The sequence below is a fragment of the Amia ocellicauda genome, chromosome 4 (genome assembly GCF_036373705.1).
Source record: "Amia ocellicauda isolate fAmiCal2 chromosome 4, fAmiCal2.hap1, whole genome shotgun sequence".
Taxonomy (NCBI): domain Eukaryota; kingdom Metazoa; phylum Chordata; class Actinopteri; order Amiiformes; family Amiidae; genus Amia; species Amia ocellicauda.
The window spans coordinates 31,353,508-31,365,582 of record NC_089853.1 but is presented as its reverse complement, the minus strand read 5'-3'; the positions used below and the strand labels follow the sequence as shown (position 1 = coordinate 31,365,582).

General features: G+C 39.1%; 1 protein-coding gene across 1 annotated transcript in view; it reads right to left on the bottom strand.

Moving 5' to 3' along the window:
• Window positions 1–12,075, bottom strand: part of otud7a (OTU deubiquitinase 7A) — a 52,927-nt gene that overhangs the window by 17,300 nt on the left and 23,552 nt on the right. Inside the window, exons 7-8 of the mRNA XM_066701879.1 lie at window positions 5,355–5,482; window positions 1,931–2,080 (exon numbers count right to left, since the gene is read on the bottom strand). Coding sequence (XP_066557976.1) covers window positions 1,931–2,080; window positions 5,355–5,482 — 278 coding nt within the window. The remainder of the gene's footprint in view (window positions 1–1,930; window positions 2,081–5,354; window positions 5,483–12,075) is intronic.

Here is a 12,075-nt window from a genome sequence, read left to right as displayed (position 1 = left end):
ATGATGCTGCGCACCAATATGCTTCACATTAGGGATGGTGTTACCTGGGTGATGTGCAGTGTTGGGTTTGTGCCAGATATAACACTTCACATTTAGGAAAAATAGTTTAATTCTTGATTCATCAGACATCAAACTCCAAGTGAGATTTTGCATGGTCGTTTTTCCAGAAATAGCTTTCTTCTTGTCACTCATACAGGCCAGATTAGTGGAGTACCTGAGCTATTGTTGACACGTGGACAGCTTCTCCTATCTCAGCCATGGAACGCTCCAGGTCTTTCAGAGTGGTGGCTTCTCTGATCAATGCCATTCTTACCCGGCTCCTCAGCTGGGCAGCCTGCTCTAAGCAGATTATAGGTGTTGCTGTATAACTTCTCCACTTCTCAAATATCAACTTCGACTGTGCTCCAAGGGATATTCAATGCTTTTGAAATCTTTTTATACCCCTCTCCATGTCTGTGCTTTCCCACAACTTCATCCCAGGAAGCTCCTTGGTCTTTATCCTAGTATCTTTGCTTTGAATACGCTACCCAACTGTGGGACAGGTGTATTTCATATTAAATAATGTGAACTGCTTTTATTGCACACAGATGGTATCCATTCAATTCATTGTGTGAATTTAAAAGCATTTGGTTGCACCTGAGGAGTGTCATAGGAGAGTACTTTTCTCCACTTTAAAAATGTGGAGTAGGTTGTGTAAATCAGAGGGAAAAACATCAAATTGAAATGCAAGTAAATGTTGTAACACAAGTAAATGTGAAAAAGTCAGAGGGGTGAATACGTCATTATAGGCAATGTATGTACAAGATATGTAAACTTAAAGTCGCAAACCATTGTTGCAAAAAGGACTTCAGATTTCAAAACACAATCTTTCACAAATCAAGCATGACCTATAATGCACTGAACTAGACTACCTAGACTTACAACAATCAACAAATGTGGTCAAAACCTCTTCCTTCCCCAGTATCTTGAGCTTGCCTGACTTCAAAGATGTGCACATTTGTTGGTAGTGACATTTACCTTTAACTTTATCTGCATTTCATTTATTTTGATTATACTTTCCTAGATTTAGCTATAAGGTGCATATAGCCATCAATAAATAAACAGAAAGAAAGGACTGATCTAACAAGAATAAAAAGCTGTGCAATGAAAAATGTTGTGTGTCTACCTTTAATAATGGATCACATGTAATTAGACATTTCCTTGTGTGGCCCTGGGATATTAATCTTGACTGACACTGTGCCTGATCTCATTTAATGGCACAGCCCATTCTTTCAGTAGACTGATGGTCTTTAACAATTTCACTCCTGGAATGCTTTCTTGGGATTGGCCAATTATATATCTTTATGATTAAATCTTACTCCCTGTAATTGCATCTCACCACCCAGTATGCTAATTGGTAATCCTTTGTTATGTGCTCTTAAGACTGAGAGGCCATTCCCTGAGCTTAAGTATTAAGTATAATGTATTAAGTATAACCAAAAACACCAAGGTCACTAAAGTTAGGTTAAACAAAGGGAATACATCCATCCATCCATCATCCATAAACAATAACAGTCCATCACAGAGCAGTACACACACATGCATGTACACCACACTCACACAACAACAGCACAATTTAGAGTACCCAACCTAAGCCACATGTCTTTGGTATGTGGGAGGAAACCCAAGCACACAGGTAATACAGTGCAAAGGACATATTCTCTTCTGGCTTTAGTTCCAGCTGAGTTCATAAATACCTGAAAACCCTTTATTGAATTATTGACCTGGTGCTGAAAAAATGGGCTGCTCTTAGAAACACAGAATATTTTAAGTTATCAAGAACATTTAACAGGTAACAGAAAAATCTCCCAATGTTTTAAGAGCTGACTATTGAGAATAAAGAAAATAATGAGACAGACCCCCATTGAGGTCACCCCGAGTTATTCCATACCTTGCTCTCGTTGCTGGTCCTTCTGCTCCATAGACACTAGTGCGGAAAAGTGGGCCTGGTCATAAGCCAGGACCAGTGGTGAGCAATGACAGCGGTTTGGAGGGACCTCCAGAGGTAAGTATATACCTCCAAAAGGAATAGGTGCAAAAGCTGGAAAAAAGCAAAGTACAGTGTATATTTAATATATATAGTATATATATTAATTATTTTAATTAATCGGTGTATTATTAGTAGTACAATAATAATAATTGTATATATATATATATATATATATACACATCAGAATTACACTGCACGATATTAATACACACCGTAATCTCTTTCTAACCCCAAAGTGCATGCAAAATACCCAAAAGACAAAAGTTTCTATTTAGTGGAGGAGTATCATGGAAATTACAGACAAATCTGTTGGGAATGAGTTCTCAGCACCTGCCAACATATTCCCAGGAGACTAGAATACAGACGAGGAACCCTTATGGAGAAAAACAGCAGGAAATTCTCAGGTGGGGCTATACTGTTGTGTTGAAGATGTTCATGACAGCCATAGGAACAGGTGGTAAACATTTTCTCAGTGAGTGTACCCAGCTCATGAACTGTAGCCACGCAATAAAGAGGTGTTCTTTCCACGGGCACCACGGATTGTGTTCAATCAGTTTCAGAGCTTCGTAGCTGATGGATATTGACCCCTTCTATTGCTCACAAGGCTTCACACTATGGCCCACAAGTAAAAGGATTAATTTTGTTTAAAAAATAAACAGATACCCATCTGCTGCACGGTATTCACACAGTGGCATCTGAGCAATCAGAATCTGAGGGTCCTACAATGGGATTAAAAGATCATGCGGTCTCTATGGGTGATAGGATGCAAGTGGTTGATGTAGATCTCCATAATTCTTAATCTGTAGTGTTAATATTCTGAAATGTATGTAATAATCAAAGAGAGAATATAGCAGATTCATGATTACCATTAATTTAGTCTACACCATGGGTTTAAACACGATTTGGCAAATTTGAGGTTCTAATCTTCTGATTTGGTTTTGTATTTTTAAGAACATAAGAAACATAAGAAAGTTTACAAACAAGAGCAGGCCATTCGACTCATCGTGCTCGTTTGGTGTCCATTAATAACTGAGTGATCCAAGGATACTATCCAGTCTATTTTTCAATGTTCCCAAATGTTCAACTTCAACCACATCACTGGGTAGTTTGTTCCAGATTGTGTGAAGAAGTGTCTCCTGTTTTCCATCTTGAATGCCTTGAAGCCCAATTTCCATGTGTGTCCCCGCTGATCTGGAAAGGCTCCTCTGGTTTGATGTGGTCGATGCCTTTCATGATTTTGAAGACTTGGATCAAGTCCCCACGTAGTCTCCTCTGTTCCAGGGTGAAAAGGTTCAGTTCCCTCAGTCTCTCAGTAGGACATTCCCTTCAGACCTGGAATAAGTCTGGTTGCTCTCCTCTGAACTGCCTCTAGAGCAGCGATATCTTTCTTGAAGTGTGGAGCCCAGAACTGTACACAGTATCCAGATGAGCTCTAACTAGTGCATTGTACAGTCTGAACATCACTGCCCTTGTTCTCAATTCTACACTTCTGACAATATACCCTAACATTCTGTTTGCCTTTTTATTGCTTCCCCACATTGTTTGGCTGGAGAAGGTGAGGAGTCCACATAGACTCCTAGGTCTTTTTCTTGCGATACTTCATCTAGTTCAATTCCTCCCATAGTGTAATTATAGTGGACATTTTTGTTACCTGCATGTCATACCTTGCACTTGTCCACATTGAATTTCATCCGCCAGGTTCCAGCCCACAACTGAATATTATCTAAGTCCCTTTGAATAACCTGTGCTGCCGAGATTGTATCTGCTGAGCCACCTATTTTAGTATCATCTGCACATTTGACAAGTTTGTTAACTATCCCAGAATCCGGATCATTAATATAGATTAGAAAAAGCAAAGGCCCTAATACTGATCCCTGTGGGACTCCACTAACAACCTCACTCCAGTTAGAAGTGACTCCTCTAATCAACACCCTCTGTTTCCTATACATCAACCAGTTCATAATCCATCTACTTACATTACCCTGAATGTCTACAGCTTCCAATTTAAGGATCAGTCTTTGGTGTAGAACCTTATCACAAGCTTTTTGAAAATCTAAGTATATCATATCATATGCTTTCACGTGATCCACAGCTGCAGTTGCATGTTCAAAAAACTCCAATAAATTAGTAAGACATGATCTGCCTCGTCTAAACCCATGTCTACTATCTCCAAGAATATGGTTTTCATTGAGATGCTCCTCTATTTTCTGTCTAATAATTTTTTCCAACATTTTACAGGTGCTGCAGGTGAGACTGATTGGTCTGTTATTTCCTGGCTCAGTTTTGTCCCCTTTCTTGTGGATTGGTATGACATTAGCAGTTTTCCAATCATTTGGCACATCCCCTGTTCTAAGTGTCATTTGGAATAGTTTAGTTAGCGCCTATAAATCATTTCCCTAATTTCTTTAAGTACTGTTGGAAATATATCATCTGGCCCAGGTGATTTGTTTGTTTTTAATTCTCCTAGTCCATTTAATACCTCCTCTTCATTTATCCTGATCTCTCAGAGTTTGACTGGACTGGTTGTTAACCTGTGGCATGTTATCTGTTTCTTCTTTTGTAAAAACCTCTGTGAAATACTCATTTAGAACATTTGCTACATCTTGTTCATTTTCTAAGATACTTCAATTTTTGCCCTTTATCTGTTTCACTTCCTTTATTGACCTCTTGCTGTTGTAGTATTGAAAAGCTCTTTGCATTAGTTTTAGCTCCAAGAGCTATATTTCTTTCTATTTCCCTCTTTGCTTTCCTGATCCCTTTCTTAACATCTCTTTGTAGCTCAATATATTATTTGTATTTTGTTTTGTCTCTATACCTTTTGTATGCGCAATACAACATTTTCTTTCTTACTTCTATTAAACCATTTTGGCCAATGTTTTTTGGTCCTCAATTTGCTAAGGTTTGGTACAAATTTCTCCTGAGCCTCAAGTAGTATATTCTTAAAATATAACTGACACTGTTCAACTGACACTGTATCCAGTGGGCTCCAGCCTAACTCTAAGTGTCGCCTGTTATATGTAATATGACTGATTCATATTTTATCTTGGTGCAAAATGTGGGGATTCAAGAATCAAAGTGAATTAATATATTCGGAACAACTAAGGTGCAAACGTATGTCTCTGACTATTGGGAGAGCTTTTTTAATTTCATTTCTTGACATGTAGGTGTTTTCCCAAACACTGGCTCCAAGAGAAAACATCCCATTTGCAGCAAAGAGGGAAATTGCACTCAAAGAAGAAATCTTTCAGCATCATTGCTAATGTAGGGAGCACAGTGAACATGAGCCTGAACAAAGCCCTGGATTTGTGAAGCGATTGGGACTTGCCTTCTCCACCAGAGTCTCTCAGCATTGTGTCTGCCACCACCACGATGGGGCGCCTCAGGACATGGGCCAAGACAAACACATGGAACTCCTCCAGACTCTCATACACAGGGTCCTCTGCGTTGTCCACGCTGTAGAGCACAGGAAACATGGTTAAGATTCAGAGTCAGATTACTGTGGTCGTCCTATTCCCTTTATTTTTTTCCAGCTTCAATATTCCACAAGACCCTTCGGCTCAGTGCTTTGATTGCAGTGCTACACTAGCGTCCTTCTTCAGGTCTGCTTGCACAAACCTCTTTGAAAAACAGGAGTATTTTATTTTATTAGCCACTGCATTAATCATAGCCCTGCCATGGGACCACCATGTATTCTGACCTTTCAAAACACATTTGTATATTTTAACTCCAGCGTCTCTGGAATACCTGGCAAATGGGCAATGTGTTGCTTACAGAGGTGGTTCTATTAATGTGTTCCTGCCCAGGCAACCTTATTGCCCACCGGGGCAGCAGAAAATACACAACAAGAGTGGCACCAAATGCATACTAACTAAGAGCTTTACACCAAGTTAATAGGCCTGTCACACACTATGCCACATTGCTCTTACCCCTCCCCCCACCACACACTCACACAAAACAAAGCTCCAATTAAATGTCCACTGCATATATGTACAATTCCTCCCTTACTAAAGAAACAGTAATGCGAAATACTGAAGATGCTTTTTCAGCAAGGCTTTCTCGAATAGGACTTGGCAGTACTATTCATTTTGAAAATAACAAAGCTGACAAAAACACAGAAAAATGAATTGTACTGTGAACAGGGACATTTGCATTGTCACATCCAATGATTCACATAATTTAAATGTGGGTAAAACACACAAATGCACACTGCTAAATGTGCTCTCCGCACCACCGCAAAGCTTGTTTTCACATTTACTCCCTTTAAGTACATGGACTCATTTGTCTTCCTTGGCTTATGCAGTCCTTATTGCCACTTACAGGCACGGTAATCACCAGAGACCGTTCGCTGTGCAATGAATGACTTGTCCTTAGGAGCTGCTGTGAGGGGGCTACCCTGAAACCTAGACGGCTGCATCAGTGGTCCCATGAGAGCAATGAGCCCAGCAGACCGCTCTCTTCTAGCACATCTCAAAAGGGGGAGAGAAACACCAGTGTCCAGAAGCAGACAGCCTATAGATGCAGATAAATGGCTCGCTACTAGCAAAGTTTCAGTTGTGCAGTCCTGGCCTACACTGATGTGATTGATATATTTTCCCTGGGAAAACTACCCTTACGTCAAAGGTGAACTACTATAGTGATTGTGTATCACTTTTGAATGAAGCAAAGATTTCAAACCAGTCTTAAGTGACAATACAGACTAATGCGCTTCTTGTGGTCCTTAGATGTGGCCTGGCATTCTGGTGGTTGGTGGATAACTGCAGTTATATAACCAGATCCATGCGAGCTGAATCTGCAAATCTGAAATGAAAAAGCACAGTACACCACGTTTCCCACCAAAGTCAGAAGTCTGTAAGTCTGTAAGTCTGTAAGCAGAGAGCTACTGCAAGCTTGTTTTTTTAAGCGGTGCTTTGGAACGGAAGCTGTGTATGATGCAATGTGGCTTGTATTTAATACCACCTGCTTAAAAATAAAATAAAACAAAATGTCTCTTTAGGCTTTGGAAATCAGTCGTATCTAGGATTGGCGTAAGAGAGATACATTTTCCCTCGTCTTCCCTCAGTTCTGAAAGCTGTATTTACAATTTTACAGTTTCTTTTTGGCACAATCTGGTAGGCAACAGATCGGGCCCTGAGCCTTGTATAATCCGAACAGAGATCAACTGCTTAAATGTGTGCTTTTTAAAAATGGTTGTTCAAACATACGGGAGATGAGAAAGTAGCTACTTCCCTGGAATATTTGCTAATGATTTATCATCCTATTTTCCCTTCCATTTAGGAAGCCTTGTTTAAATGGAGCATCTCAGTGCTACCGGCAAATCATGTTATCACCCAAGAGGACTGAAGAAAGCCGGGTAAGCAGAAAGAATTCCCCTTACCAGGTCATACACAAAGAAAACCCCATTGATGCCTTTTGAATCTGCAGAATTATTGAAACAATGGATTTAATCTTCTGACTCCTGGATAGAACCCTGTGACAGGAATGGCTGTTACCAATTACACCTTGTCTGAAGTCGATAATATTTTTGGGTTCTAATGCAGGGTGATTACTTTTAAGTTTTTTTAGCATCAATATCTGAATATAAAAAAATAAAAAATAAAATAAAATGTGCCCTAAAAATATACAAACAAATCTTGCATAACATAGAAAAACTCAGAGCTCTGGGCTTTGGGAAGTTATAAACAATACCGGGAGGTCAGAGGAAAGACATTATTTTTCAAAATGACACCTACACATAAACCTGGCTAGAAACTAAATACATTTAAGAAGATAAGCACCGCTGTGGTGGGTAGTTTGGCCTTCTTGTCAGTCCGCCCAGCTATTTATACATAACTGTGCTTCAGTATTTCCTTTTCCTATCTTTGCTGTGCTTTTAAATTTCATAACAACATCAGTCCAGATCCAAGAAGACGCAAATAGCCTCTAGAAAAGCGTCATACATTAAACTCTCACAGAGGAAAATATAGATATAGCATGCTTTCAGTATTTGAAGGTCCCATAATTTGCTCCTCCAGTAATCTATGAGGGGAACGTTGACAGACTGAAATACAGCCTTTTGCAATCGAACAGTACAGTAGCATTTTCAGATTTAGTTTTCTAAAACATTAAACTCTAGTACAATGCTTACCTTTGATTTTTTTGTATTATTATCAGGAAGCATTAAATATTAAATAATTTGTAGTGGTACATATTCAACAATGTGAAATTGGTTTAATAAAATATGCAGTGCAGAAACAGAGAGCTTTGCCTGATAATATTCTATAATCAATTTATATGGTATACAAAAATAATAATAATAATAATATATATATATATATATATATATTTTAAATGGAGCACATCTGTGCATTGCTGTGTGGATCTGTTGCCGGTATGTCTGCCAGATTCCTATGGGTAGTCCAAACACCATTACATTCAAAGACAATACAAACCCTGTAAGACTCCATTCCACTAGCCTACTATCTTCACTTGCTAATGGTAAAGTCATTTCCGGCTGAAATGGTGTGCCTGTGTGCGTCGAGTTTGTCACCTGCAGTAAAGTCAGAAGGTGTCATTTTTATAGGACACAGGGCTTCCATTTTGGATTGTATGCTTTGCAGCTACACCTGACCGTTTTATGTCTCCAACTCTACTGAAAAGCCATGCTTACATTTTAGCTGCCTGCTAATAGGCAAGGGGAGGGCAACCATTTTATTAATGAATTATGTCAAGATCACTATATATATATATATATATATATATATATATATATATATATATATATATATATATATATATATATATATACAGTGAGGGAAAAAAGTATTTGATCCCCTGCTGATTTTGTATGTTTGCCCACTGAACAAGAAATGATCAGTCTATAATTTTAATGGTAGGTGTATTTTAACAGTGAGAGACAGAATAACAACAACAAAATCCAGAAAAACGGATCTCAAAAAAGTTATAAATTGATTTGCATGTTAATGAGTGAAATAAGTATTTGATCCGCTATCAATCAGCAAGATTTCTGGCTCCCAGGTGTCTTTTATACAGGTAACGAGCTGGGATTAGGAGCACTCTCTTAAAGGGACTGCTCCTAATCTCAGCTCGTTACCTGTATAAAAGACACCTGTCCACAGAAGCAATCAATCAATCAGATTCCAAACTCTCCACCATGGCCAAGACCAAAGAGCTGTCCAAGGATGTCAGGGACAAGATTGTAGACCTACACAAGGCTGGAATGGGCTACAAGACCATCGCCAAGCAGCTTGGTGAGAAGGTGACAGCAGTTGATGCAATTATTCGCAAATGGAAGAAACACAAAATAACTGTCAGTCTCCCTCGGTCTGGGGCTCCATGCAAGATCTCACCTTGTGGAGTTTCAATGATCATGAGAACGGTGAGGAATCAGCCCAGAACTACACGGGAGGATCTTGTTAATGATCTCAAGGCAGCTGGGACCATAGTCACCAAGAAAACAATTGGTAACAGACTACGCCGTGAAGGACTGAAATCCTGCAGCGCCCGCAAGGTCCCCCTGCTCAAGAAAGCACATGTACAGGCCCGTCTGAAGTTTGCCAATTAACATCTGAATGATTCAGAGGAGAACTGGGTAAAAGTGTTGTGGTCTGATGAGACCAAAATCAAGCTCTTTGGCATCAACTCAACTCGACCCCAAGAACACCATCCCCACCGTCAAACATGGAGGTGGAAACATTATGCTTTGGGGGTGTTTTTCTGCTAAGGGGACAGGACAACTGCACCGCATCAAAGGGACAATGGACGGGGCCATCTTGGGTGAGAACCTCCTTCCCTCAGCCAGGGCATTGAAAATGGGTCGTGGATGGGGATTCCAGCATGACAATGACCCAACACACACAGCCAAGGCAACAAAGTAGTGGCTCAATAAGAAGCACATTAAGGTCCTGGAGTGGCCTAGCCAGTCTCCAGACCTTAATCCCATAGAAAATCTGTGGAGGGAGCTGAAGCTTCGAGCTGCCAAACGTCAGCCTCGAAACCTTAATGACTTGTAGATGAACTGCAAAGAGGAGTGGGACAAAATCCCTCCTGAGATGTGTGCAAACCTGGTGGCCAACTACAAGAAACGTCTGACCTCTGTGATTGCCAACAAGGGTTTTGCCACCAAGTACTAAGTCGAAGGGGTCAAATACTTATTTCCTTCATTAACATGCAAATCAATTAATAACTTTTTTGAAATGCGTTTTTCTGGATTTTTTGTTGTTATTCTGTCTCTCACTGTTAAAATACACCTACCATTAAAATTATAGACTAATCATTTCTTTGTCAGTGGGCAAACGTACAAAATCAGCAGGGGATCAAATACGTTTTTCCCTCACTGTATATATATACGTACAGCACAGGTCAGTGTTTACACAATCCCTGTCTTCACTCTGTTCAATGACTTTCTCTAGAATCAGTGGTCCTTTGTAAAGATAGTGAAGGGCTTAGGAAAAGAAACATACATTATGGTACAGTGTGTAGGGTCAGATCACTACCTTCTGCCTGGGAAACCTTACAATGGTAACATTTCCGCTCAATGATCGTAAATTCTCAAGAGTCGCACAGCATCAGCTTTCCCAAGAATCACTTCCTGTCTCAGGAAACACATCCTGTCATGGGCACCTGACTAAGAACAACTGTTCCTCATGTTACAAAATACAAAAAATATATTCAATGTACAAATATACATCCTACAAGAATCAGATTGACTCAGGTGAAGATATAAAACTGAGAAAGGGTTGGAATAAAGTGGACGTTTCTTTCATTAAATCAGTTCAATATTTCTGAAGGTTACACTGATTGCAAGACACAAAGTAAAAAGTCTCAGCAACTATTTATTGTTAAAGCTTGAATGTTTTTGTAAGTGAATGAGCAGCAGATTCAGAGTTATTTAAATAAAGCAAATTTATACCCCTCACACTTGTAAACATCAGGAACCAAGAGACTTTTACCCTGCCAAAGAAAACTCTCAAGCAAATAGGCTGTAGAAGATGGTTTATACTAAAGACTATTGCCAGTAAATGTGGATTAAAGACATGCACTGCTAATGAACGTAGGCTTTGCTAAAGCTTTTAAACAATATACAATACAAACAAAACTCCCTTCTCATAAGCCACATATTTAACAGTAAAATATACATTAAAATCTTCTGAAATTACTCAGTACATTTGGCATGGTTCTTCAGCATCATCTTGCACTTTTTATTTTTCACTTTTCCACTATAAGCTTTACTGAAGTGCTTTCTGGGAGTGCTAGAAATACTGTTATATTCCTCAGGAAAAATGTGCTCCTGTAAAATGTTGGGGCATATGCACCGCAGCTTCAGCTAATGAATTATCAAGCCTGAAAAGGTCAGAGCATTAATTGTGCTCCTCAACTCCAACACCCAAACTGTTAATCTTCATTGACCTTTAATAAATGTAGTAATACATCTACATCAAGAAGTATTTACCAGATCTGTGATGTTAGCATGAATTTTTATTCCTCTCTACCACACTCGCCCTGACAGATCCTCTGAAAAATCCCATTAATCAAAGGCATGTTCTGAAAGGCTTAATTGTCTCAAAAACATCAAGGAAAGAATCGCAGAGCAGGTTTCTAAGATTGAAAACCACTGAAGTCTATATCAATTCCTAAGGCCCTTACCCAGTTCAGTTATTTTCTCTTTTTATCTAATTTCTTCCTTTCCGTTTCGCTTTCATTTTTGCTTTTGTAAGCAGATTACACATATATGTATTATTTGCTTTATATAATTTGTTCAAATAGACTGAGAAATGGGTTTGGTATTGCTTTACATCCAGTACTGGATTCAAATTCAGTTATTAAAGTCCATTACGCATCTGGTAGACATTGCTAGGGAACATATCTCATTGCGGGCCCATTGCAGGCCCCTTCAATACAATATAAAAAAATAAATCTGCAAAGGTAGGTTTTACAGATTCATTTTTTTTTTCAACCCATGGTATGGATTATATTATTCATATTCAGCCATCATGGATCTCCTTGCGTTAATTATTTTCTCAAAAGAAGTTAAAACATTAAGCTAGACC